At 43.0% G+C, this 24,264-nt stretch overlaps 1 protein-coding gene across 1 annotated transcript in view; it reads left to right on the top strand.

Moving 5' to 3' along the window:
• The first annotated feature begins 16,267 nt into the window (after positions 1-16,267).
• Positions 16,268-24,264, top strand: part of LOC112566179 — a 40,194-nt gene continuing 32,197 nt past the window's right edge. Inside the window, exon 1 of the mRNA XM_025242172.1 lies at positions 16,268-16,882. Coding sequence (XP_025097957.1) covers positions 16,876-16,882 — 7 coding nt within the window. The 5' untranslated portion in view covers positions 16,268-16,875. The remainder of the gene's footprint in view (positions 16,883-24,264) is intronic.

Genomic DNA, 24,264 nt, shown 5'->3' with positions numbered 1-24,264 from the left:
ATAATAATGTTCAATTCAAACCATTTATTCTGATATTAGACGATTTCTCTCGTTAAATGAGGTGGGGAAAAAAGTTGATATTGTTAAGATGTTAATATCAGAATAAATGGTTTGAATTGAACATTATGATTTTTAAAAGAACTCTTAAAGAGTAGAATTTATATCCAGAAAATCTTTTTCATATATCGATTTACCATTCCTTTACAAAACATTTTGCATCTTGTTTCATCTAGAAAACTTTGGCCTGTATCTCTACAGTAAAGGTCTCCTGTCCAGCAATGTGCCGGGCTGGACAGAAGTTTTCCTTCAGAAGTAGTTACAATGTGGTCGAAACCTGCCTAGAATAGAGATTTTTTTTTTTTTTTTGCTCAGGAACCCGTAAGTCGGGAACCTCAGCGAATACCTGTGTGATGATGACGTCACTGTAGTACTGTTTGTTTGCGCGTGCGTGCTTGTCTACAACTTTCATGTTTTGCTCAATGTTCAGTGTTTTCTTACATCAGACTCATCGTCAGCTGTCACGTCCGCGGAAAAGACTGGACTGGTCAGCTGACCGTTGTTCTGACGTCATGGCTGAGATTGTGATCAGTTATTTCGGTTTTGTTTAATTAATAAATTCAATTCCAACAGACTTTCGTGGGTGTTTGTTGTTGCTTTTGTGTCAGCGTGTCGTTAAGTTGATGAAAGGCAAGCGATAATGCGAGAAACATGATGTTATCAAAGTATGTTGTTGTGGTCACGTGCGTGATGTGATTAGAGCATTGTTATTGCTGTCACGTGCGTCATATTACAGAATGTTGCTTCAGTCGTGTTCGTGTCTGGGGATGGTTCAGCTTTATCAGCAGGTGCTCTCGTTCATTCGTTTTGCTTCCTTCTTAACCTGTGGGCTTTTATCGCTCGTGCTACTCGTGTGTATGATGCTCGACAGATGTTTCAACTATTCCCGAGATGCATCGCGCGGAGACGCCTGAGTTCAGGCTTTAGTCCTACTAACTCTTGAACCTTGTCCATACCTCATATATTGCTATCTCTAACCCTTTTCAGAGAATTCCTTTCAGTCTGTTCGCCAGCCAAACTGCCTGCCTGTCTTTCTGTTCGTCCATAACAAAACGTCTGAGATACGAGTGGGGAGTAAGTGTGTACAGTTATCTTTAAAAATATATAACAGCAGTAATGTAGTATGTGTAGTGCCTAATTGGAAAAAATATTGTAATAATTTTGTCTAAAAGAAACTAGCGACCCATCGCTACTCAAGTCAATGGTTTTGTTTATCTTACTATTCATCGCTTCTCAAAATAATGGAATTGTTTGTCAGTAATAAACTAAAATCTGGATATTTGCATGCGGGAACAAAAATCAGTGGAGTAACCTATTACTGTATCTTCCAGTCAACGAATGCAATTCTTCGTCCAGCAATCCTGCAGCAGGTGTGATGAAGATGTTGAGAAATATCTTGAAAAGGAAGCTTTATCGGTAAGGGGAGCACAGTAAGAAATATTTGGCCGGCAGACTTCAATGTTGGTAAAGGTGATGTTTACAGTGCTGGTTATCAGAATAAACACTGATACAAGCAGACATTTACGGGTGCACAAGAGAAAAGACAACCCAAGGGGAAAGATTTTCTAAATTTCTAAGTACCAGCATTGCAAGACTTGCCTCCCATGGATAATCGTCTCGGTAACCTTTTACAGGGTTGCTTTGTTGAACCATAATTTACTGACTTTAACAAAGATGAAAGAAGAACTGATGAGTCAACGAAACTGTATGCAAGATGTTTTTTCAGGAAGAGATGGGTTTTGAGGCCTGACATAAAGGGTTCATATGTATACACAATTCTAAGAGAGAGGGGCATAGAATTCTAAACACTGATGCCTGAAGTGGAGAGGGATCGTCTGCTGACTTCCTCCCATCTAATGCTTGGCGCAGACAGGAGGGAACACAACACACAACAGACTGAAGAGACTGACTCTGGGGTAAGGCGTCGGTAGCTCAGTACCCTGGGGGCAAGGCCATGAAGACAATGGTAGTACTTGTGCTCATCTTATAATCAGTGTAACTTGGACTGGCAGTCAGCGAAGCTCGTAGAGCAATGGTGTAGTAGGATCTGCTCTCTGCAGTAGGAAGACAAGATGAGGAACATTGAGTAAACCATTGAAGTTTGTCCAGTCAGAGAGGTCTACAAGTTGAAAGTAATCTAACTGAACAACACAAAAGCAGACGTGAGTTTTTTGGTGGCAGAAACGGACAGGGACGGTCGTATGTGTGGCATTAGGAATATGGACTTACAGACTGCACTCACTTGAAATTCAAGAGATAATGATGCGTCACGTGTAACAGCAATATTCCGGACGGTTTGGGGGGTGAGACAGAGACAAAGAGACAGAGATGTTAACCCTAGAAAAAGTAAAGGTAGTAGAGGATGGCACAAATCTCAGAATTTACCGGAGACTAGTATCATAGCTGAGAGGTATAAATATTTTTCTAAGTAGACCCAGGTGGCGTGAGCGCGTGAGGGAGGGGAATGCTTGTGACATCGATCTACAAATATCCACCTATACACGAGCACTTGGAGCAAACAGTGATAGCGGCTCCCTTTCATCACCTGCAACCTCTTCCCCATCTCTCCATCCCCAGACGCCGATGTCTTTCCGGTAACTTTGCTCACCTTCCTTGTCCTGGCGCAGTCGTGGTTGCGTCCCTTAGGTCAGGTTGCTGCTCTGTACACAGGTACTGATTACTGCTCTTTGCTTTTGACTGTCCACAAATCTGAAGGCAGGTGAAGAGCTTGTTTAAATGCCTTACCTGGCGACTTAGCAGAGTAATTCCCTCTTTTGAACATCAACAACTGTATTTACCGTTCTCTTTCTGATGCGGCAGGAGGGGAGAAGGGAACCCGTATAGCAGGGAGGACAACCCGACTCCAGGTTGTTTTATTTTTCCTCCTAAGAACATAAATTGCCATGAGGTGAATCACAATAATAACAAATATTACTGGAAAAACTCTAACATGGTACCGAAGAAACGGTTCCAGCCATTATATTAGGGTGGGTTGTTTAATTAAATGTTAAATACAGCAGTGAATTTTTAAGGTGTGTAATTTTGTGTCGCCAGCGAATGATTGTAAAGATATCAAAATGGACCTTAGCAGAAAAAAAGGATCGCCACCCCTGGGTTAAATACTTGATTCAGAGTGTATTGTAAGCATGCAAGAATATGTAGAAAACTGGGAACTGCTTTCACACAATATGCGATATAACAGTTTCACACACAATTGTAGGAGGAACTGTGATGAATGTGTAAGAAAGTTTCCGAGTTGATTGAGAAATGGTTAAAAAAAAAAAAAAAGAGTGAGAAATATACATCTTAACAGACGCAGTATAGAAACTTGCCTGTGCCACAGACCGACTCTAGTCCCAACACTGACTTCTATTTTTTTTTTTTTTTCTTACCGAGTCCTGAAAGTTCAAATTAAAGAAAGGGATCCTCTTGTGTACGCACGGATTTATTGCTGTCAATAGAATTGCTAGTGTAAATATAATTTTTTTTAGCCAGAAACGCTCACCTTTTTGGTATTTATAAAAATTAGCTCCAGAACATCATCTTGCGCATGCTCTCACTCATAAATTTAAACACATCCATTGATAAATGTCTGTTTACTAATAAACCCTCGACCTCTACATGTATTATTGGATAGATGTCTGGGTATTCGACCATGTCGATAGTGTTTCTTTTTTCTTTTTTTCTTTTTTTTATGGCGGAGATCAAGTCTGCTATTCATTTTTCAGTGTACATGCTCCTGGCTAATTGAAGTTCTGTCTGTGAAAGGATCGCGGCTTGTCTTTGTTGAGGAGTTGTAAGCAAACAATCCCTTCCCTACAGTCTCTCGTCTGCTCGGTTTTCTCTCAACACTTTCGCGAGGGTCGCCGGCAAGAAGCTGCGTGTACAAAAAACGTTGAGAAGTTGGTCTTGGGTAGACCATAAAAGCTCGGCTGTGTGCCGGCAACACTTGTATCTATAATGCGTCATCTAAAAAGGGGCTTAACTCAGGCACACAAAGGCCGGTAAACTGTCTTTGAAAGTATCTCATGTTACTAGAAAGAGCGAGGAGTCCTCAACACCCTTTGACAAACTAAAACGTTACTTACACACAGGAGTCAGTAATTTCATCTTCCTGTATTACTATCTTTAATTTATGGGGGCAAACGCAGATGGGGTTTCAATGGTAAAAACGAGTGAGTTATAGTCACCCATAGCTTTGTGCACTCACCAGAATGTCTACGCAGACCCATTTATACAAAATATCTTGAGTGATATTTATTTTAACATGTTACACTTAAAATCTAGATTTCTAGCCATGCAACTAAGCAGCTGAAAAAAAAATTATGCCAAATATCAGATACATTTTATTTTAATTTTTTTTTTTTTTTTTTTGCGAAAGATGTCCTCGTGTGAAGTCTCGATGGCTCAGAGGTTGCGAGTTATGACAGGATGCGAGGAGGCTGCGGTTCGTCATCCATCTCCTGTAGTTAGTGTATGTAGTACCTGACTGGGTGCTGCCAGCCATGGCTGACTTGCTGTGTGTCGTCGGGTATTGCCAGCTTGACACACTGACAGACATCGCTACCCTACAGACACTGACAGGACAGCCCGCACTGGGTGGGACGGGTGGATCGGTGAGCGTTGCTTACGAGACAGCGGGTGCAAGGCGTCGTCACGTGAGGAAGTGCAGACGACTGGGAGACGACTGGGAGGGTAGGGGTTTGTGGGGAAGGGGCTGCTGGGGAACTGTTACCTGCGTAAATGCTTGAAACGAAGTGCTTGCTATGTACACCTGACTTCACTGTTCGCTGATAGGGTGAGGTGTGTGTGTAATGGACGAGGGGAGGAATGAGAATGGCGGAGGGAAAGAAATTCATCTCGTACACATAGGTTTATGTCGTCACAAGAGTAGATAATAATTATATTAATGGAAAATTTGTAAACGCATGCTCAAACACCTAAGGACTATATGCTCTTATCACTGAACGGAATGGTTGAGACATGGTCCACGTGTACATATGCACACCCGTCCCCCCGTCCAATCCCTCCTCGTCACTATCTACAATGTTTTCAGTGCTGGAATGTTTGTGTTCTGGATTGCATACATGCACAAATTGTATCTGTGTCGTTGATAGAAGGGGGCTGGGTACTGGTCCTTCACCTACATACCCCACTGGACTACGTGATCACGTGTATGTTGCACCACGTAACAGGACGTTTGTTTCCTCTGGTCTTCCAGTTTGCATTCTTTACCATTTTTGGTAATCCCTGTTGTTTTTGTTTTTTTGGTTTTGTTTGTTTGTTTGTTGTTGTTGTTGTTGTTGTTTTTGTTTGGGGTTTTTTTTGTTGTTGTCGGCACTGGCTCTACAGTAAAGTATTTTTACAGTGATGGTTGAAATGCTACTCATGGTTACATGGGACTTTGCAATGTCCACGTTCTTTCTCTACCTGGTCAGTCTGAACCTGATGAGAAAGGTCCGTAACCTTTTGGCTTTGGAGGATACGAGTCAGGCTGCACATCAGCAGGGTTAATTACTTGTATTTCCAAGTTTAGATCCATGTACACAAATACATATGTATATGATGTAATTATTAAAGTACACATGAATGAAGGTTTTCGTGCAGGTACATGTGACAATCCGACAGGGGGATACACAAAGTCGATCGAGTGGTCTAAAGATGGGGGTATTAGGCACTTCAGTGACAAAAGTTTCTAACGTTTTCGCATTTTCCTCTCTCTGTGCGCCCTTTCACCCTATTCCTCGAGAAAAACGAACCGACCGAAGTGCTTTTAGATTGTTGTTTATGTTTGCCAACTCCGTGTGTTGAAATAGGAGTGGGGTAGGTCGCAATGTTATCCATTACCGGCCAGGTTTTAGATGAAAATCCGTGATAAACTTGTCCGTGTGTTGCCGATGTTTTGTGACTGGGGACGCGTTCGTTTGCAGAGGGGGTCAGAGACAAAGGTCAAGGATGGTATTGCAGCACCATGCAGCGACCCTCGGGTATGAGGTCGTCAGTGTACCCGACACACCAACCCCTCCCTCCCGCTCTCCCAAGACTACACCGCATTCCTGGAGTCTCACCAGCACCTGACCCCGCAGTTCGACCTTTGGGGCTGAAAGGGTAGTTGAAAAGCTCCGTGATAGCAGTGACACCTGGTGTCGTGCTGGTGCGAGCAGGTATGCAGTCGAGAAGATTCTCAGTCAAATGTTTGTGTTCCGTCGGTAGCTGTGCTTTTAATCTAGTGAAAGTGTGAGACGAGAAAACATTTACCGCTAAATTATAAATTATGATTGAGGGACCCCTGACCGAAGGACAGTTTATTGACTAGGAACTCTGGGGACTTTCTACCAATAAGAAGAAAATAACTTTAAAATAAACATTTACCATAACACGATCACAGTCTTAAACTAATTCTTGAATATTGTAATAATTATTCTCTTGAGACTATTTAGACCTTTCAGACTATAAACTTGATTGACCCGGTGACCCCAACTTTAAGAAAATCAGACTGTGCTGGTTTTACCAAAGAGACCTTTTGTAATAATTCTAGCAACTGTTCTTCCAACAGGGTCAACAAATCCAAAGAGTTTAGTCAGATTGCCGGCAGCACTTACATTCCCGCGGAAGTAAAAATAAGCTTAAGGGTAGTCTTTTTGTCTGTCTGTTGTTTGCTTGCTTGTTTGTTTTTTTTTTTAATAGAAAAATACTGCACTTTGGTACTCTTACCTAAGAACCATGCTTACGATCAAAATGAGAGCATTCTCGCTAAAAGGGATCGCAGTTGTTCTAACAGAACACACACACATACACGCGCGTAGAATTATGCTACCACAGTATCTCCGCACTGCTTCACTTACAAGCACTTCTACATCCGCGGAAGCAGAATAATGATTATTTTTTCAGCCACTGCTACAAAAGGCCTTTTCACGAACAGACCATATAAACCCTCGACAATCGAGCCCTGTAGCTCCCCAATACCCTCGACGATCTGTTGCCTTGCTTTAGTAATTTTTTATTGTCAGTTAAAGTCGTTTTTTTTAGCCGGGCCTCTCCTTGTACGAAGGACGCTCGGAAGCCCGTGGAACACTTTCTCATTAGTAAGACTCCGCTTGCGACCTCGCAAGGTCACAGGTCACAGGGAGACGGTTCACGTTACGTCACGGGGACGCCAGTCTGTCATGAAGATGGGGAAGATTAGCTCTCCTGAGTTCCGATTTCGTGTCGGGTTCGCTATTCCTTCTCTGCGTGTGGCATTCGTTGACATGACCTGCAGACTAGGCGAAAAACATCACCTTCGTCACCCCGAGACGATCGCTGCTTCTCGGTCCGTCTTGTCTCCTTGCTTCCACTTTTTTTTTTCTTTTTTTTTTTTTTTGGTGCGCCTATGATTGGGTATGTGCTTCTCCCGACTTGATTTTTAGGGATGATATATAGTCACTTGGTTTTTAGCATACTTCTCTTTCTTTCATTTAGTGTGTCGTTTCATTTTTCATTTATTCTATCCTTCTCACCTTCCTTCCTCCTTTCTTTATTTGTGCTGACATTGTGGGTTTTGCACTGCTGGTGCTCTCTGGTGTGTACAAAGTTGAATATAAGCTCGATGCACAGGCAGCACATCCCCCCCATACCAATGATCTTCATCTGGATCCTTATTTCTCCTATCTGAGAGGTAAGGTTGGCGCATAGCTCCAGCCTCGTAAGATGCAGACATGAAAGCGCACGAGGCTGACAAAAGAAAAAGGGCAAAGAAAGGGAAAAAAAATGAGTGTGGTGTCATTTTCTCTGCCACGCTTGACTGAGTCGTGGAGGCGGAGTTCCGCTACGGGCAAGTCTCGCGTTTCCTTCGGCGGCATGTGCACGCAGTGGCCGCGAGATCGATCATCGGTGTTTCTAACTGCCACCGCCAAAGAGCTCAATAAAATAACCGAGGGCTGCTTGACTTACTGTCACGGTCACCCGGAGCTGCGGTTCCTGCCAGTTCATGCAGAGTTTGATTCCGCTGATGCCGATGTCGCGCAGATCTCGTGTCAGTCGAGAAACAACGAGAAGTTGAATGCTTGTGATAGCTCCAGTGGCGTAGGAACCAGGGGGGCAGCGGGGGCAGCCGCCCCCCCAAGGAAAAAACAGGGGGGGCAGGAATATCCTTTTGCCCCCCCAATATTTGAGACCTAATTCCTCACAAAGAGCAAAGAACTGAAGAAAGGTAGGGGAACGTAGACAGGAGACGGTCATCACCGTCACAAAAGCGGGCCCTGAGGCAAGTGGAGGCCCTAACACCTCTGACGATCAGATCGGGGACAGTCCGTTGGTCTTGTTTGCCATGCTAATTGCAGGCTGCGTTGAAGCCTGAGTGAAGAAAGCAGCCGGACAGTACATCGGTACATCGAGTGTCGTCTCCCTCCCCGCTCCCCCATAATGCGACGCCTTTTCTTTGGCGGTTTTCGTTTGACCAACATAAAACATCCCCCACCCACTCGCTGCCACCCACGGTGTGTGACCGAGTGTGACTGCGTGGCCTGTGCATGCGCGCATGTGTGCATAGGTGTGCGCGCGCTGGTGTATATGTGCAGAGCTGGAATGTTGATCGTTGCTGTCACGGGGGTTTGGTGTTTTCTTTTTTTTTTAGGTATACTGTTTGGTAGTGTATTTTGTAATAGAGGTACTGGAAGAGCTGACCAGTAGGTAACATGGGAGACGGGGGGATTGCTCTTGGCCGGAAGGGTTAGTGAGAAAGATGTTAAGCGAGATCGATAAGCTTTTGAAACTGTATCTTACTATCTCAGTTACCACGGCAACTGCAGAACGCAGTTTTTCTGCCTTAAAACGAACAAAAACATACCTGAAAAGTTCCATGACACAAACGCGCTTGAATAACTGTCTCATCATGCATGTATTTAAAGAGAGGGTTGATCTGCTTAATCTGGACGAGATTGCAATGGAGTTCATTAATAGAAATCACCGAAGACACAGTTTTTTTGGCACACTGACTTGCCAACCTTGATTAATATGATTTATATGATTATAACCCCTGTGGGACCCCGGGGTATGCTTGCCTAGCAAGCATTGTAAGAATAGGGTCCCTGCCATCCAGCCAGGCATGTCGTAAGAGGCGACTAAGGTGGACACCTCACCTAGAGGTAAAATAGGTTGTGGTAGGGCTAACAACCCCACCATGTAAAAAAAAAGTATGTTACAGAAACTAAAACCAGAAAACTCGTCACAGATGGCGAAGGTAATGAAGCACACCAGGAGACTGGACTAATGACGGACGACAGCCAAACCCGAAAGGGAGCTGGCGCCCCGACAGCGGATTTACTGAAGCCGAGGCAGAAGTTGAGGGTGGGGTGCTGGAACGTCCAGACCTTGTACCAGACTGGCAGGATGCTCCAACTAGTCAAGGAGTTTGACAACTACAACTTGGACATCCTGGGAGTCAGTGAGGTCAGATGGACTGGCACGGGAAAGAGGAGACTAGCGTCAGGACATACCATCTTGTTCTCAGGAAGATCAGACGCTCAGCACTCTGAAGGAGTAGCTCTACTCCTCAACAAGAAAACGGAAAAGGCACTGCTGGGATGGAAGCCTTATGGACCCAGACTTTTGAGAGCAAGATTCCATTCAAAGTACACCAAGCTGACAGTGCTAGCTTGCTATGCACCAACAAATGACTCTGAGGCAGAAGACAAGGATGCTTTTTACGATCAGCTCCAAGCAGCCTCAGAGAGCGTTCCAGCCCATGACATGTTGCTCATCATCGGCGATCTCAATGCCAAGGTGGGAAGTGACAACACCTGCAGGGAGCATGTCATGGGCAAACATGGAATCGGAAGCATCAATGACAACGGAGAGAGACTGGCAGACTTTTGTGAAGAAAACAACCTACTGATTGGTGGCACACTCTTCCCACACAAAGACATCCACAAGGCAACATGGACATCACCAGATGGGACCACAAAGAACCAGATAGACCATGTCATCATCAACCGAAAATGGAGGAGCTCACTTCAAGATGTTAGAGCCTACAGAGGAGCAGACGTTGCCAGTGACCACACTCTTGTGATAGCCACAGTTTCTCTGAAGCTGCGTCGATCACGAGGAAAACAGGCACGTCAGCAGAGAGTGGACTCCGGCAAACTAAAAAATCCAGCCACCGAAAGGGCCTTTGCTATGGAAGTAAAGAACAGGTTCCAAGCACTAGGAGACCAACAAGAGATGACCTTAGACGACTTCAATCGAGTCTTACAGGAAACAGAAGAGAAAATACTGGGCTTCCAACGGAAAAAGAAAGAACAGTGGATCAGAGAAGAGACATGGAAGAAGATAGAAGAGAGAAAGTCAGCCAAACAAAGAATCAACAGCACCAGATCTGAACGCCTGAAAGAACAACTCAGACAAAGATATGCAAAACTAAACAAAGAGGTAAAGAGGATGGCAAGAACCGACAAAAGAGACCACATAGAGAAACTGGCAGATGAAGCAGAAAATGCAGCAAGTAAAAATGACCTGAAGACACTGTACAAGATAAACAAACAGCTAAACAACGGGTTTAAGAACAGTGATGTGCCAGTGAAAGACGTGAACGGTAATGTCATCGAGGGAGAGGCAGAAAAACTACAGCGCTGGAAGGAACATTTTGAGTCGGTTCTGAACAGACCAGATCCCCCTCAGCTTGCAGACATCCAGCCAGCAGCTATAGACCTTGACATCTGCACAGACCCACCAAGCCTGGAAGAAGTGACAGCAGCAGTCAAGACAATGAAGAGCGGCAAAGCACCAGGGGCAGATGGAATAACAGCAGAGATGTTGAAAGCAGATATAAATGTGACAGCTCCCAAGCTGACTGAAATCTTCAAGCAAGTTTGGGAATCAGGGCAGCTCCCTGTTGCTTGGAAGACAGGGCTCATCTTCAAGCTACCCAAGAAAGGAGATCTTGGAGACTGCAATAATTGGAGGGGCATAACACTTCTTTCCCTCACCAGCAAGGTCTTCAGCAAGATTGTTTTGTCAAGACTGACGGCAACTCTTGAGAAAGACCTGCGACCACAGCAAGCAGGATTTCGTCCTGGGCGATCCTGCTCCGAACACATCTTCATTCTGCGACAGATTCTGGAGCAGAGCAACGAATGGAACACACCGCTGTACATCAATTTCATCGACCTGGAGAAGGCTTTTGACAGCATCCACCGCGAGACCTTATGGAAGATCCTGAGGCATTACGGAGTCCCTGCAAAACTTGTTCAGGTCATTGCAATGCTGTACAGCGATTTCAAATCCCAGGTTGTCTGTGACACGGAGCTCACAGACCCCTTCAACGTCAGTACCGGGGTGAAGCAGGGCTGCATTCTGTCGCCGTTCCTCTTCATCCTGGCCATGGACTGGATCATGAAGACTTCCACCGACAGCGAGAGGAGAGGGATCAGATGGACCATGACTATGACAGCAACAACAGCACTGGAAGACTTAGACTTTGCTGATGACATTGTCCTGCTGTCACACCGCCACCAAGACATGCATGAAAAAACAAAGGCCTTCTCAGAAACAGCTGGAAACCTTGGCTTGAAGGTCAGCACAAAGAAAACGAAAAGTATGAGAGTGAACGCCAGAGTCCAAGACGGCATCAAACTAAATGGAGAAGAGATTGAGGAAGTTGACAGTTTCACCTATCTTGGGTCCAAAATGTCAAACACCGGGGATGCGGAGGTGGAGATTCGAGCCCGACTGGCGAAAGCCAGCCAGGCCTTCGCCTCACTCAGGAGCACATGGAAGGCAAAAAACATCAGCCAGAAGATCAAACTGAGAATCTTCAAGTCAAATGTGATCAGCACCCTCCTTTACGGATCAGAATCCTGGAAGATGACCAAAACCATCAGTAACAAGCTTGACGTCTTCCAAAACAGATGCCTCAGGCGCATACTTAACATCTTTTGGCCAAACACCATCAGCAACGAAGAACTCCACCGAAGAAGTGAAACCGAGTCCATCACCACGCAGGTTCAACGAAGGCGTTGGCGATGGATTGGACATGTGCTCCGCCAGCAGACAGCAGACCTTTCCAGAGTCGCCCTACGATGGACTCCAGACGGCCGAAGAAAACGAGGCCGCCCAAAGGAAACTTGGAGAAGAACAGTGGAAAGGGAGATGAAAGGAAAGGGCTGGACATGGGGTCACCTAGAGCGGGTTTCAGCCGATCGACATCGGTGGCGGACTCTGGTTGAGGCCTTATGTGCAACCTGATGCACGAAGAGGAATAGATAGATAGATATGATTATAACGTTTATCACATTTCTTGTGAATGCGTTAGCCGGGGAGTCATTCTTTACTTTGTTTTTTTCCTATTTAATGCTGCTTTGCCTTTTAACAATAAAGCAGCGTGTTGTGATGCTACCACTGTGTACGTGCGTGCTCTACCCCCCCCCCATCCTTTTTTACGTAATGTGCGAGTGCGAACGCCGTTCACGGTCAGCAGGGAGTTTGCCCCCCCAAAGCTGAACATCTTCCTACGCCACTGAGCAAGACGACGACAGCCACTGCTGTCACTGCTCGGTGTCTTGACAGCCAGACACCCACGTGTCTCGCACACTCAGTAACCGCAAGTACCAGGTCGTCCACGTGGCGGGAGCGATTTGAAAAACGAAGATGGACGTACCCATCAATTTCCAGCCTTATTTGAAATTTTTTACATTTTGCGAAGCCACAAAATGTGGGTATAGTTTCAAATGCAAGAATTGTTGAGAGATAGTTCAGTCTGGCAGGACTTATCATGACAAAAGCTGCGCACTAGGGTGACAGACAGCAACTTCGAGGCCAAAGTTCTGGTCAAATTCAATTCCATGAAGGACTAAAAGAATGTAGATTTGTTTTTAAGGTTACCGGTACACTCCAAAAATTAAAATCCATATTTTAAATATCTTTAAGGGTTTTTTAATATAGAGTAACAAAATAACATAAATATAGCACTTTAAAACTGTTTTTGAGTACCTAAAGTGAAAATTGTGACTTTAATCAACGATTTTGTTTCAAAACGTACAAGCATTTAAAAAACACATTTACACAATACCATAAGTCATATACCAACGGTTTTGGATTTTTTGTAAACTAGAGGCACTGATAAGAAAACTGATGCATAAGGCGTTTTGATATCTCAAGATTTCTAGGAGATATAAAAAATCAGACATGGTACCCCCCGACTCAGTGTGAATGTGGCAATTAAATATTTAGAAAATATTTAGAAAAATGTTAATTTTATCAAAAGTAATGTTTATACCATATTCTCAAATGCTTCACTTTGTAGCTTATGCATTTCTAAACAAAATTGCAAAATTTTAATGCTGTAGTACAAGCCAATCTTGAGAAATATGTTTTTATAGTTTAGGACTGGATGTCAAAAACGACAAACAGAGAAATTCAAGCTTAAAGATTTAAAATAAATATATCTTGTATCAGATCATTTTTAAAAAATATATTTCAGTGTTTATATGCTACATTTGACATCCTACTATATAATTAAAGTCTATTCTAGTATGCCAGGACTATACTTTTCACCCTATCAGCTTTTGGAAACAATTAGTTTGTGTTCCTTTCTTTGTTTTCAGTGTCAGTGTTAGAAAAAAATGCCTTATGATCTGCTTGCCTAAATTAGAGTAAGCAGTGTTTTACTTATATTCCATGCAAACTCATTTATTTCAATGGTCTGTTGTTCATTGTCACAGTATTGATAAGAGGTTGACATTTTTCATCACCACATAACCTAACTTATTGAAAATTCCACCAGGTACCTGATACTTAAGCATCTGTTTAGTTTTCATTTCAAAGTAATAGGGAACAAATAGTTATAGAAAACAAATGTTTATCGGAAAACTTATATAATTTCTTTTGTCACTAAAACAGGATGAGGAAAAAGATCCAGAAATGTTTAATATAATCGTAAAATACGTGTACTTATTGTGTAAAAAAGGGTGGGGGAGGAAGGGGGCAAGGAATGAATGAAAGCATTTATGGATTCACTAAATAAAATTGTCGGTATATCGCAGTTCTCCGTTTCATTATTATAATAAAAACTTTGTAAAGCAAGTAATAGTGTTTTGTGTGTATGTTTGATGTTTGTGTATGTTGCTACAGCCAGCTGGCTACAGCTAACTTGTTATAACATCACGCTTTTAAAAGTAGCCAAAAGAAGCTGGCTACATTTTAAAAGTAGCCCAAAGTAGCTGGCTACTTTTTGAAAAATTGTAGCTGTAGTGTAGCCGGCTACATTTTGAAAAAAAGTAGCTGTAGCCTAGCCGGCTACAAATTAAAAGTAGCTTGCCCATCCCTGATACCACCAACACACACCTACTCACTCATATATGTATATATATAATCCAACTACACACACACAAACAGCCTCATATTTGCTTATTTATAACCTCCCCCCCCTCCGGTACACACAGTCTTATATCTGCTTTTATATATGTAATCCCCCCACATATATCTGTATATATAAAATACCCCCTGACACACACACCCTTACTCACTCATATTTGCATGTATATATAAAATCCCCCCTCCCTCATGCACACTTGTATCTTCTTATATACACATGTACTCCCACCACCACCCAACACACTCATATCCATATATATTTAATACCCCCCAACACACACATCACTGCTTATATATGTAAATCTCCCCACATACATATATTTGCTTATAGATATACTACCCACATCCACACACGCATATACTCATATTTACTTATGTATATATATATGTAAACCTCCCACCTCCACACACATATACATATTCTCTTATTTCTTCTAGTTTACCGTCCTAGGTAAACAAACTTAGCTCATCTAATAAGTTTCTGTTTATTTGTTGATGTCAGTAAAGAATGGAACTTTTAGGCATTGAGATTGTGAGTAAATTAAAGTGATAAATTATTTCTACATTGGTCAGCAAATTTTTGTAGAGTTGAATAGATAATGAAATTACAAAGTATGTAGAGCCCTTCATTTCTAGGGTTTCATTTTGTCTACATGTTTCTTGTTTACTGTAGTTTTGTTTTGCAATACTTCACGTGTGGTGCATTCAACAAACATTTACAAGCGCCTTACAATTTAAATTCAAGTATTAATATTATGTGTAAGTTTACTTTATTTTCCATTGGACAGTGGCGTAGGAACCAGGGGGGCAGCGGGGGCAGCCCCCCCCCAAGGAAAATACAGGGGGGGGGCAGGAATATCCTTTTGCCCCCCAATATTTGAGACGTAATTCCTCACGAAGAGCAAAGAACAGAAGAAAGGTAGGGGAACGTAGAGAGGAGACGGTCATCACCGTGCGAGTGCGAACGCCGTTCACTGTCAGCAGGGAGTTTGCCCCCCCAACGCCGAACATCTTCCTACGCCACTGAGCTCTGTCGTGGTAGATAAAAGTCGACAAAGTTGCAAATATAGTGAAACATATTTTGAGACAAGTGACATACGACGAGGGCTTGCTGAGATGAAATGTTTTTATACTTTCTTTGTCACCGCAACTTAATTTTCATGCCACTTGTAGGATAGATAGAGACAAGCAGTTAGTCCCTAAAACTTGATTTTTGTGTCACTTGTGTAATAGAGGTCCGTGTATCACCGGAACTTGTTTTCATGTCACTTGTGATCCTTGGATACCCTTTTTATACAGGTGGATTATAAGTAAGGTTACTTTTTTTGAAGACTGGCTTTTGTCCAATATGATTTTACTTAGACAATTTAATTTTTACATATTATTTTATTGGCTTTTACTGCATTTGGTTAATAGTTTATCACCTGAACCTTCACTGAGTACTTTTCACAGCTAAATGTAGCATTAGTTAAGGCGATATAAGTTCCTATTATTTGTAGTATACAAATATTTTTTTATGTACTTCGATCATTACAATGCTCAGCCATCAGTGAGGAAAACAAAATCTTTGGGTTTTCTTCTGTTTGTAAAGAGTTTGAAAAAAAGCTTATCGCCATTATTCATACTGCTGCAATTTATATTTGGGGGAGTCTTCCTAAGAACCACTTAATTGTGCATTACCATGACTTTATAATCAATAACTTGTCCGCATGCACTAGACGCACTAATTAATGATGTAGCAGGAGACGATGAAGATTATAATTCAACAAAAAAAAGTTCCTTTTTCCAGATTCCAAAAGAAATTCGCGCGCAACCGAATTTCAAATCTTTGTTAACGGTGCAAGACACGTGACAAGCGACAGGTGAGTGGCGACACATCCCTCAGGGGGCCTCAGCCGTTTCTGCGTTCGACGACCGAGCGTGTCATGCGCAGACGACGCCGACCTACTGTCGTCTGCGCCTCACGCAATGACGCGGAAGCATGGCTTCCTTACCATGCTAGCGAGGGCTTTACTCCGTGGAAATGTCGCCGCCAGGGTGACTTCTGGCCAGAAAACCTGGACACTGTCCTCCAACCACAGAGCCTCACGACTCTTAACTTACCTGGAGTAAGTTGTGCGTACTTTTCACAGGTGTTTCGCTGCGTGTGCTGGTAGTTCTTCCAGTGGTGCTGGTGTTTTTCTCACAGGTGTTTACTGGTGTTCAAGGACCGCGCGTGGATAAGTTAGAGACCTCCCCTTGCCTTGAGGCAGAAGAATTCGTGTTGCCTTGTTTACGACTTCTGTACAGGTGTGGTGGGTCAATTGTTTGTTTTCGTGGATAATTGTCAACGAACACCACCGCCATTACATTGTGGGGAATGGGCCGAGAGTGTGATATACGCTTCTTGATTTCGAGACTAGAACAAGATTTGCTGGAGTACCCTCTGTTCCACACTGGAGCCTAACCAGGCCGACATCGGGATATGCCATGGCAGGTGAGTGCGAGTGTCATCCTCGAGCGAAGGTTATGAATGCGTGACATTTCGCTACTGAAAGAATTTTGCCGTTAAGATCATGATCTCGCATAACTGTCAGGTTGGATTCGGTGATGATTTATTGATTGTCATGTGTGACAGTTACCCTGTGGGGACACTGGAAAGCCCTCGGTCGCTTGGTTCACAAACAGTACGCTTTTTAAAAAAAATATAAAAAAACAAAAAACCCACATGCATTCAAGCAAAAAAAAAAAATATATATATCATATTCTTCGCCTGTGTTTGAAAATGATTGTGCACTAATCAATGTAAGTTTCAAAGATTTGTTTAGTATGTATTTACGTACAGTAGAAATTAGAAGGGAACATTTTTTTAAAAAAAAAAAAGTCTGTTACTAGGTTGCAGAGCTTATAACACATCTTCGTTCTTATGAACTAAACTTTATTGACTGTAACACTAGTACACAGGTTACGAAGCTTATACATTTCCCTCTTTCAACAAAATTAATGAAGGGTGTAATAAGAATTTGAGTCGGTCAGAACCACACAATTGTTGAGCTGAGTCTCATTACAGCTAGAAAAATCTTAAGGAACGAAATTGAAGAGGTGGCATTTACCACGACCATAATGCAGAGTGAGATTGAAGTTTCATAATAATTCTAGGCAATAGAAATTGTGACAAGCATGTCAGCGGGAGGCAAGACCTATAAAAGGCAGCTTTCACTGCCCCTAGTAATTCACTATTATTAGCACCCAGGACTGGTTGCTCGGCCCTCGTATACCACAGAACTGCACAAACGTGCCAAAGGCGTATTTACTATTATGGAGCCAACCTGCGGGCTCTATGGCCACAATTCATCCTTCAGCTTGGATCCACGAGAACCAGATTGTCAGAGAATGTTTTCATACACGAAGGGCCCTATAAGGTGCCCTGCTAGAGCGGATATGTAGCATCAGTCGACAAAAGTTGACAGTGGCACCTGAGGGGTAACCTGGTGAGCGGCATGTCCTGTTTCAGAAACATTAGGAAGGTTGTTGCCCTAGCAGCTGACATCGAACCTGAAATGATAATGCGGCTCCAGGCTGGGAAGGATTTGTGTCACAATGCATTGAGAGGAAGGTTGTTGTTTTTTTTTTTGTACCTTTTGTCTACAGTTGGAATTTTTAGCTTTGTGCTGAGGTTTGTGTGAATGTTGTATTCATTCCCTATGTGCTGCTTGGGCTCTTATGCCTGCTACTCAGACACTTTGCTATATTGCAGAAGTGGACTTTTTCTGCAAGTATTCAAAATCACAGGCACAGTAACTCGCAGCATTATTTCCCTGCCAACAAGGCATCATAAACTGTGCAAAGTTTTCAGTATTTCATTTTTTAGAAATTAAATATGTATATGAATCAAACAACAGTTTTGAAACTCTGTATGTTTTTCCTTGCTTGTGGATATGTGTGTGTTAACAAGTATGTCTAACATGCATGTCTCCAAATAATTGATGAATTTCGGTTACCTAATCTGATTACTCTAACATTTTATTTTAAATGTTTAAATGGCATGGGAACCTGTCTAAATGTCAGTACTTAGATATCAGCTAGAAATAGAATTGTGTGGAGTGCGCCATTGAACAATTTTGAGTTAAACTGAACAAACTTTCTTACAAAAAGGCAACATTTGAACTTGAAAACCAACTTTACTTTTTATAACATCACAATTGATTTATATCACCTCTGTTATTATCTTGTCCCCATTAGCATTCCCTGTGGTGGTTTCGCCTGCCATGGTTGATTCAGGCCTTGGTGAAGGACATACTATTTAATAGCTCACCATAACCTATCAGAAAGAGGGTTTATGTGTCCTCCCAAGGCACAGAAGTTCCCATAAAGATGTCACCTCAACTGCTCAAATGCCTTTATTTTCTGCCATGTCCCCTCAATGCAGATCATACTCATCACCTCAGCATCATCATGGCAGTACTTGTACATTTCCTACTGGGCAGGATTGGAGTCTCTTGAGGTTTTATTGTACTGAATGTTAACTGGTAGCCGAACATGTTTATAGTTTTTGCTGGGTTGAAGACTTACACACACCTGTGGAGGGGAGGGGTTATCAGTGGATGCGGCTTCTTTGTGGAAGTGTCAAGGAGTCAACTTTGACTTCAGCCTGCCAGTGCAAACTTTGTGGCAGGTAGTCTTTTACTGGTCGAGGCGGCTAGCCTGATGGAGCTTTTTGTACACGAGGATGTGTTGGAAAGCCTGACCTTTAACATCGCCACGCACAGTGACGCACATAGGGAGGGGGCAAGTCCACGGTGTCTACCTCCCTCGATCACAGTAATGAAGCAATTTTCCCCTCCCTCTCTCTTTCTCAGCGTGAGCTTTGATGTTTGGGCACTCATTACAAGCAGGAGACGTTAGCACAGGGTTTATTATTCTCACTGCAAGTGTTTTTACCTGGAATTTCCTTTTTTGCACCGATGTGCATGCGCACACCATTTTTTGAACACCGTTTTGTAGTGTCCAGTGAAAATGGAGTTCTTAGCTGGTGACTGCATTTTGCATAAGCGCATAGGGAACACATGCTGGCTTCAGTGCGAGCTATCTAGTTTCTTTTCTGATGAATATTTTATTTTATTTTTCCTTAGCTCAGACACTTTGTTTATTTTCTGGAGAGCTTGTGTGTTTTAACATGCTAGCTGCACTTGTATAATTAAGATAGCTTTAAGGTTTGGTTTATGGTTAGGGTTTTGTGTAAGCTTTTATTATGTACAGAGCAGATAAAACAATTGAAGTCAAAGTTTGTTCCCCGGACAACCACGTTCGGCGTAGAACAAGTTACTCGCCCAAGTCTGTGCCACAAAAAGGACAAACAAAAAAACCAAAAAAACAACAACTAAAACGTCGTTGCCTGTATATATGCTTTTTGATGCAAGTACGTGCATGTTTGTGGAGGGTGAGGTAGTGTGAAATATGTCAACAGCAAAATAACATAGATTTTATTTTTTAATATTTAGGTTTGTAATTAACGCTGTTACTCCTCAGTGGAAATACAGCTATGACTTACCATAAGACCCTCACTTTTTAATATCAGAAATAATATTGCCTTAACACAGCACACGTGTACATGGCAGCTTACTAGAAGAGGCGATTTAGTAGCAATGAAAGCAGTTACCTGAAGTTTATTTGTTAGTTCATTTCTTGCTTATCAGTTATCAGATTGTGTTTGTATGAACAGACAACTCGTGCAGTGGTGAACATTATTGAATAAAACTAAACTAAGTCGTGGCTCTCGCAGGCTGTGCTGTAATATTCGGAGGATCAACTGTGCGAAGTAAATTTTTTTTATCTCTTCCATTTTCTTTTCCTGCTGTCAGCAACAAGAGTGGACTGACACTGATACCAGTCTAGTAGTGAACAGAAGTAAGTACAGCTTCTAGTGATAACACTCTGTTACACGGTTTCCAAGCGTGCCTCAAGACTCTACGGCTATGAATCGAGGGCTTGTTAATGTTTTCAACCCAGCCTTTAGTTTATGTTGGTCTTTAAGATGGACTAGAACCTGCGGGCTTTAACATATTGAAAAAAATCTCGGCATGTCACCAACAGTGAAGACAAATCAATCATGATTATTGTAGTTTAGGTTACCAACTCCCCTTCCTTCTGCCGTGAAAACATTTAAGGAGAAGGAAGGGAAAAGGTGAGCGTGGACTGGTGTCCCCTCCTCCCGTAGAAGGGCGAGACAGGTACAGTGGCTGGCGGCCTCAGCTGTTAACCCTCTAATGTTTGAAATGTTACGGACTTCAGACGTGTTAGAGCCAGCCCGGTGTTGACTCAAGTGCGTGTCTCAGAGTGAGTAATTCCTTCGATCTTTTATGTCGTAAGCTTTTTGTTTTCCGAGGGGGTTTGCCTGCTAATTCAGTCGAAGATGCCTTGTAATGTCCCGCTGATTTGAGCGTGCAACGCGCCCCTGTGCATGCGGTGTTTGCTCGTGACAGTTGGTGTTACCCACACCCCGCTGGCACTACCCTTCTTAATTCCTTCCAAAGCACAGTTCCTTGGTGGTAAAGAACTTGTCACGGAGAATAAGTTTGTCCTCAGGATAAATGCATGGATACAATGCTGTACATTCTGGACTTGATTCAAGTGTTTGAGTGTTTGTTCTAATATATTGTAAAAAGCTGGGCTGGTTGTGCATCTTCATAATTAAAAGATTCACCAAATATAACACATATCCAAAAGACCTTAAACGTGAGTAGTGTGTGGGCAGAGGGTCTTCGTATGTTTTGCAATGTTCCCTTTGTCTGTAAGTTCCGGTACAGCATGGCGGCTGCTGGCGTGCTGCGAGGCGTCGTCTGCTACTGTGGCGCACGGCATGAGCACTTCTCACTCACACCTCGCTCAGCCTCGTGCTGTTTGTTTCGCACTTCGCTGCTTATACAGTCAGAAAATCGCGGGGCATTTAATGCTAGCCAGCAGATCAACAAGGGATAAGATCGTTGAGGGGATTAGGATTTTTTTCTGAAGGAGTCCCCATGTTGCGCGAGCTAGTCACACGAATAGCCTAAAACCACAGGTCAGGTGGCGGGGTCTCCTAGTAAACAATATACCATGTCCATTGCTGTTTACAGTCTAATGGACCTCAGTATCTCAAGTCGGGTCAAGTGCACACAGCAAGACACTGACCTAGTCAGAGACTACACATGCATACAAAATATAATGTGACCTACTGAAACCGTGAGGTGTAAAGCCGCTGACATTTTCCATTTGATATCCGAGAAAACGTGGTGACAGCTAATTTATATGATACGGGTTTCCACTAGGGACATTTTACTTGTATTACTGGCCTGCTTTTTTCCTAGTTAACTACTAAAACGAGGCAGGTGTGAACAAAGCTTACGGTTTAGTCACATTCATTGTTTAGGCTCGCCGAGACTAACAGCGAACTTCGCAAGAGGCTAAGCGTTGGTCTCGGCAGACAGACAGCAGTCCACCCACACACATCCGTACTTTTTGTATACAGTAGTCCCAAACTTTATCATTATCCCACTTTGCTCTATAGTCTCCTTGCCATGAAGAAAACGCCTGCTAATAAAAATAAATACAACTTCTCCAAATATCGGTATTGGAGACCAGACAAGGTTTTTAAATAGAAATTGCTGCATGAAGAAACTGTCATGGTGTCTGTTTATTTTATCATATTTTCTGTCCACATTGCCCAAAAAGGAACATTTTGTGATTTTGTTAATACGCACAGAGGTGGATAAAGGTACAATCACAGATGTCTCTGGGTATTTTGAAGCAAGATATGATTTTTTTGTTCATAGTGTTGTATTTCTCTGGTCATGCTTATTCAGAAAATAAGCATTCTTGCCGGTGTTCCTATGTATAATTTTATTCCGAAGGCTTTCAAGCAAAGAAAAAAAAACCAACTACACCGCCAGCGATAGTTCACACCCTCTGACCTCTGAACACAAAGGGAGTATTTTGCAGGATAGTTCCTGGTGTTTTATGAACATGTTAGTGTACGCGAGTTTTCCGCTGCTTTCATCGGCGTGGTTCCGCATGAGCTGTGAACCTGGCGGCCGATTGTCTGTGCAGACATAGAAGTGAATGAACAAACCTTGCAGCTCCCCGCAGACACTCATCCCCACCAACCTTGTCTCAAGACGAGTGAAGTGGTTTATGGTACTAATCAGCGACTGCGGGTCTCAAGTGCTGACTGTAAACTCGCCCAACATCAAAACCCTATCCTTAGCACATTTCACAAACAGTCCCTAAGTATTAATGTACACTAGAAACCGAGCTAATATCGCAGCATGAACACTTCAGGTGAGAACACCAGCTGTCACGACACCGATGTGACACAAGGAGGGAACAGCATGGCGCGCAGTAGCAAGTTCATGTGGTCAGTGCAGGCGGCTCGTAAAAGCTATTGCCCCTTAGTCAACCCTCAAATAATAACCGCTGGACTTTTATGGGTTTTCCTTTGTTTTGGTTTTTTTGTTGTTTTTTTTTTGTTTTTGTTTTTTGTTTTTTTTTTGTTGTTGTTTTTTTTTTTGTAGGGATATGGGGGTCGAGACACATATTGGGAAACATTTGTCACAAAGAGAGCAGGTTTCCTCTGTTAGATACAGGTTGATAAGACCAAGTCATTTTACGAGCTTTGATGAGAACTGCACTACCACGATATCTCACTACTCCTTGACTGAGTCGCCCGCCTTACTTTTGTAATGGAAAAAAAATAAAAACCTCGGGGTGTGTTTTTGAAAATAAAAATTCTGCGCACATCAAGCTTGCCATTGTGAAATTGACGCTTTGAGATAGTGTTATCTTTGCCACATTCCACAAGCAGGGGCAGCCGCGGGGTACGACTCCCTCCCTCTCCTTCCTCTCACCTTATTTTGGCTAGGAAGGGGGATGGGGTTGGTGGTGGGGAGGAAAAAGTCCCCAAGAGCTGATAGGCCAGCGGTTCTCAACCTGTGGGGCGCGACCCCCTGGGGGGTCGCGACGTGCCTACAAGGGGGTCGCGAAGGTGGTCATTTTTTAAAAAAAGTTTCTTATACTGGTATTAGTGAAATTAGTTTACATTGTGTAACCGAGTGGTGAGGGCGATCAAACTCCAAATCTCTTCTCCCTATTCAAGTACACTGTCTCGGCATGCAGTGACTTCTCACTTCCAAAACTCAAAACACAATCCCCCTCTCAACAATTAAGCCTCCAATCTCCCTCCTCTCACCTTTTGCCCTCTCTCTTCCCCAATCTCTCATCGCTGACTCCCCTCTCCCTTTCCAGTCACACCTCTCTTTTTTTTTAAAACATCTAAAAGGCACGCATTCAGGAAACGTCCATCATTCACACCCTTTCATTCACACGTGCTCAGTCCTAGTACTCTATAGGTCCCTGACAGAAGGCCATGACCAGACAAGGGAAGGACACCACCATATTACAAACAACTGACAAGATGAGTGCTTTCGTCCGAAACATTTCGTTGTGGACGCAGAAGATACTCCAAGAAAATATTTTTGATATGTTTCCGTGCTTGTGTAAGTGAAAGGCTGACATTAACTTGAATCTTGATCAGGTGAAGAATGTAATTATTGCCCATCTAAACGGACTGCAAGAAAGGTTTCAGCATTATTTCGCTGAAATTGATGTGACTAAATACGATTGGATTCGTAATCCATTTCTGGCTGATCCTAGCACAAGCGGGTTGTCCACGCAAGAAGAAGAGCAGCTCATCGACCTTTCGAGTGACCAATCCCTGAAAATGGTCTTCCAAACAACACCAGTGCCAAAATTCTGGATTAGCGTCAACGGTGAATATCCTCTCCTTTCTGAGAAAGCCATGAAAGTTCTTCTGCCATTTTCAACTTCGTATATGTGTGAGCAAGG

Source organism: Pomacea canaliculata, linkage group LG6 (assembly GCF_003073045.1).
Source record: "Pomacea canaliculata isolate SZHN2017 linkage group LG6, ASM307304v1, whole genome shotgun sequence".
Lineage (NCBI taxonomy): Eukaryota > Metazoa > Mollusca > Gastropoda > Architaenioglossa > Ampullariidae > Pomacea > Pomacea canaliculata.
This window is presented reverse-complemented; position numbering and strand designations above follow the sequence as displayed.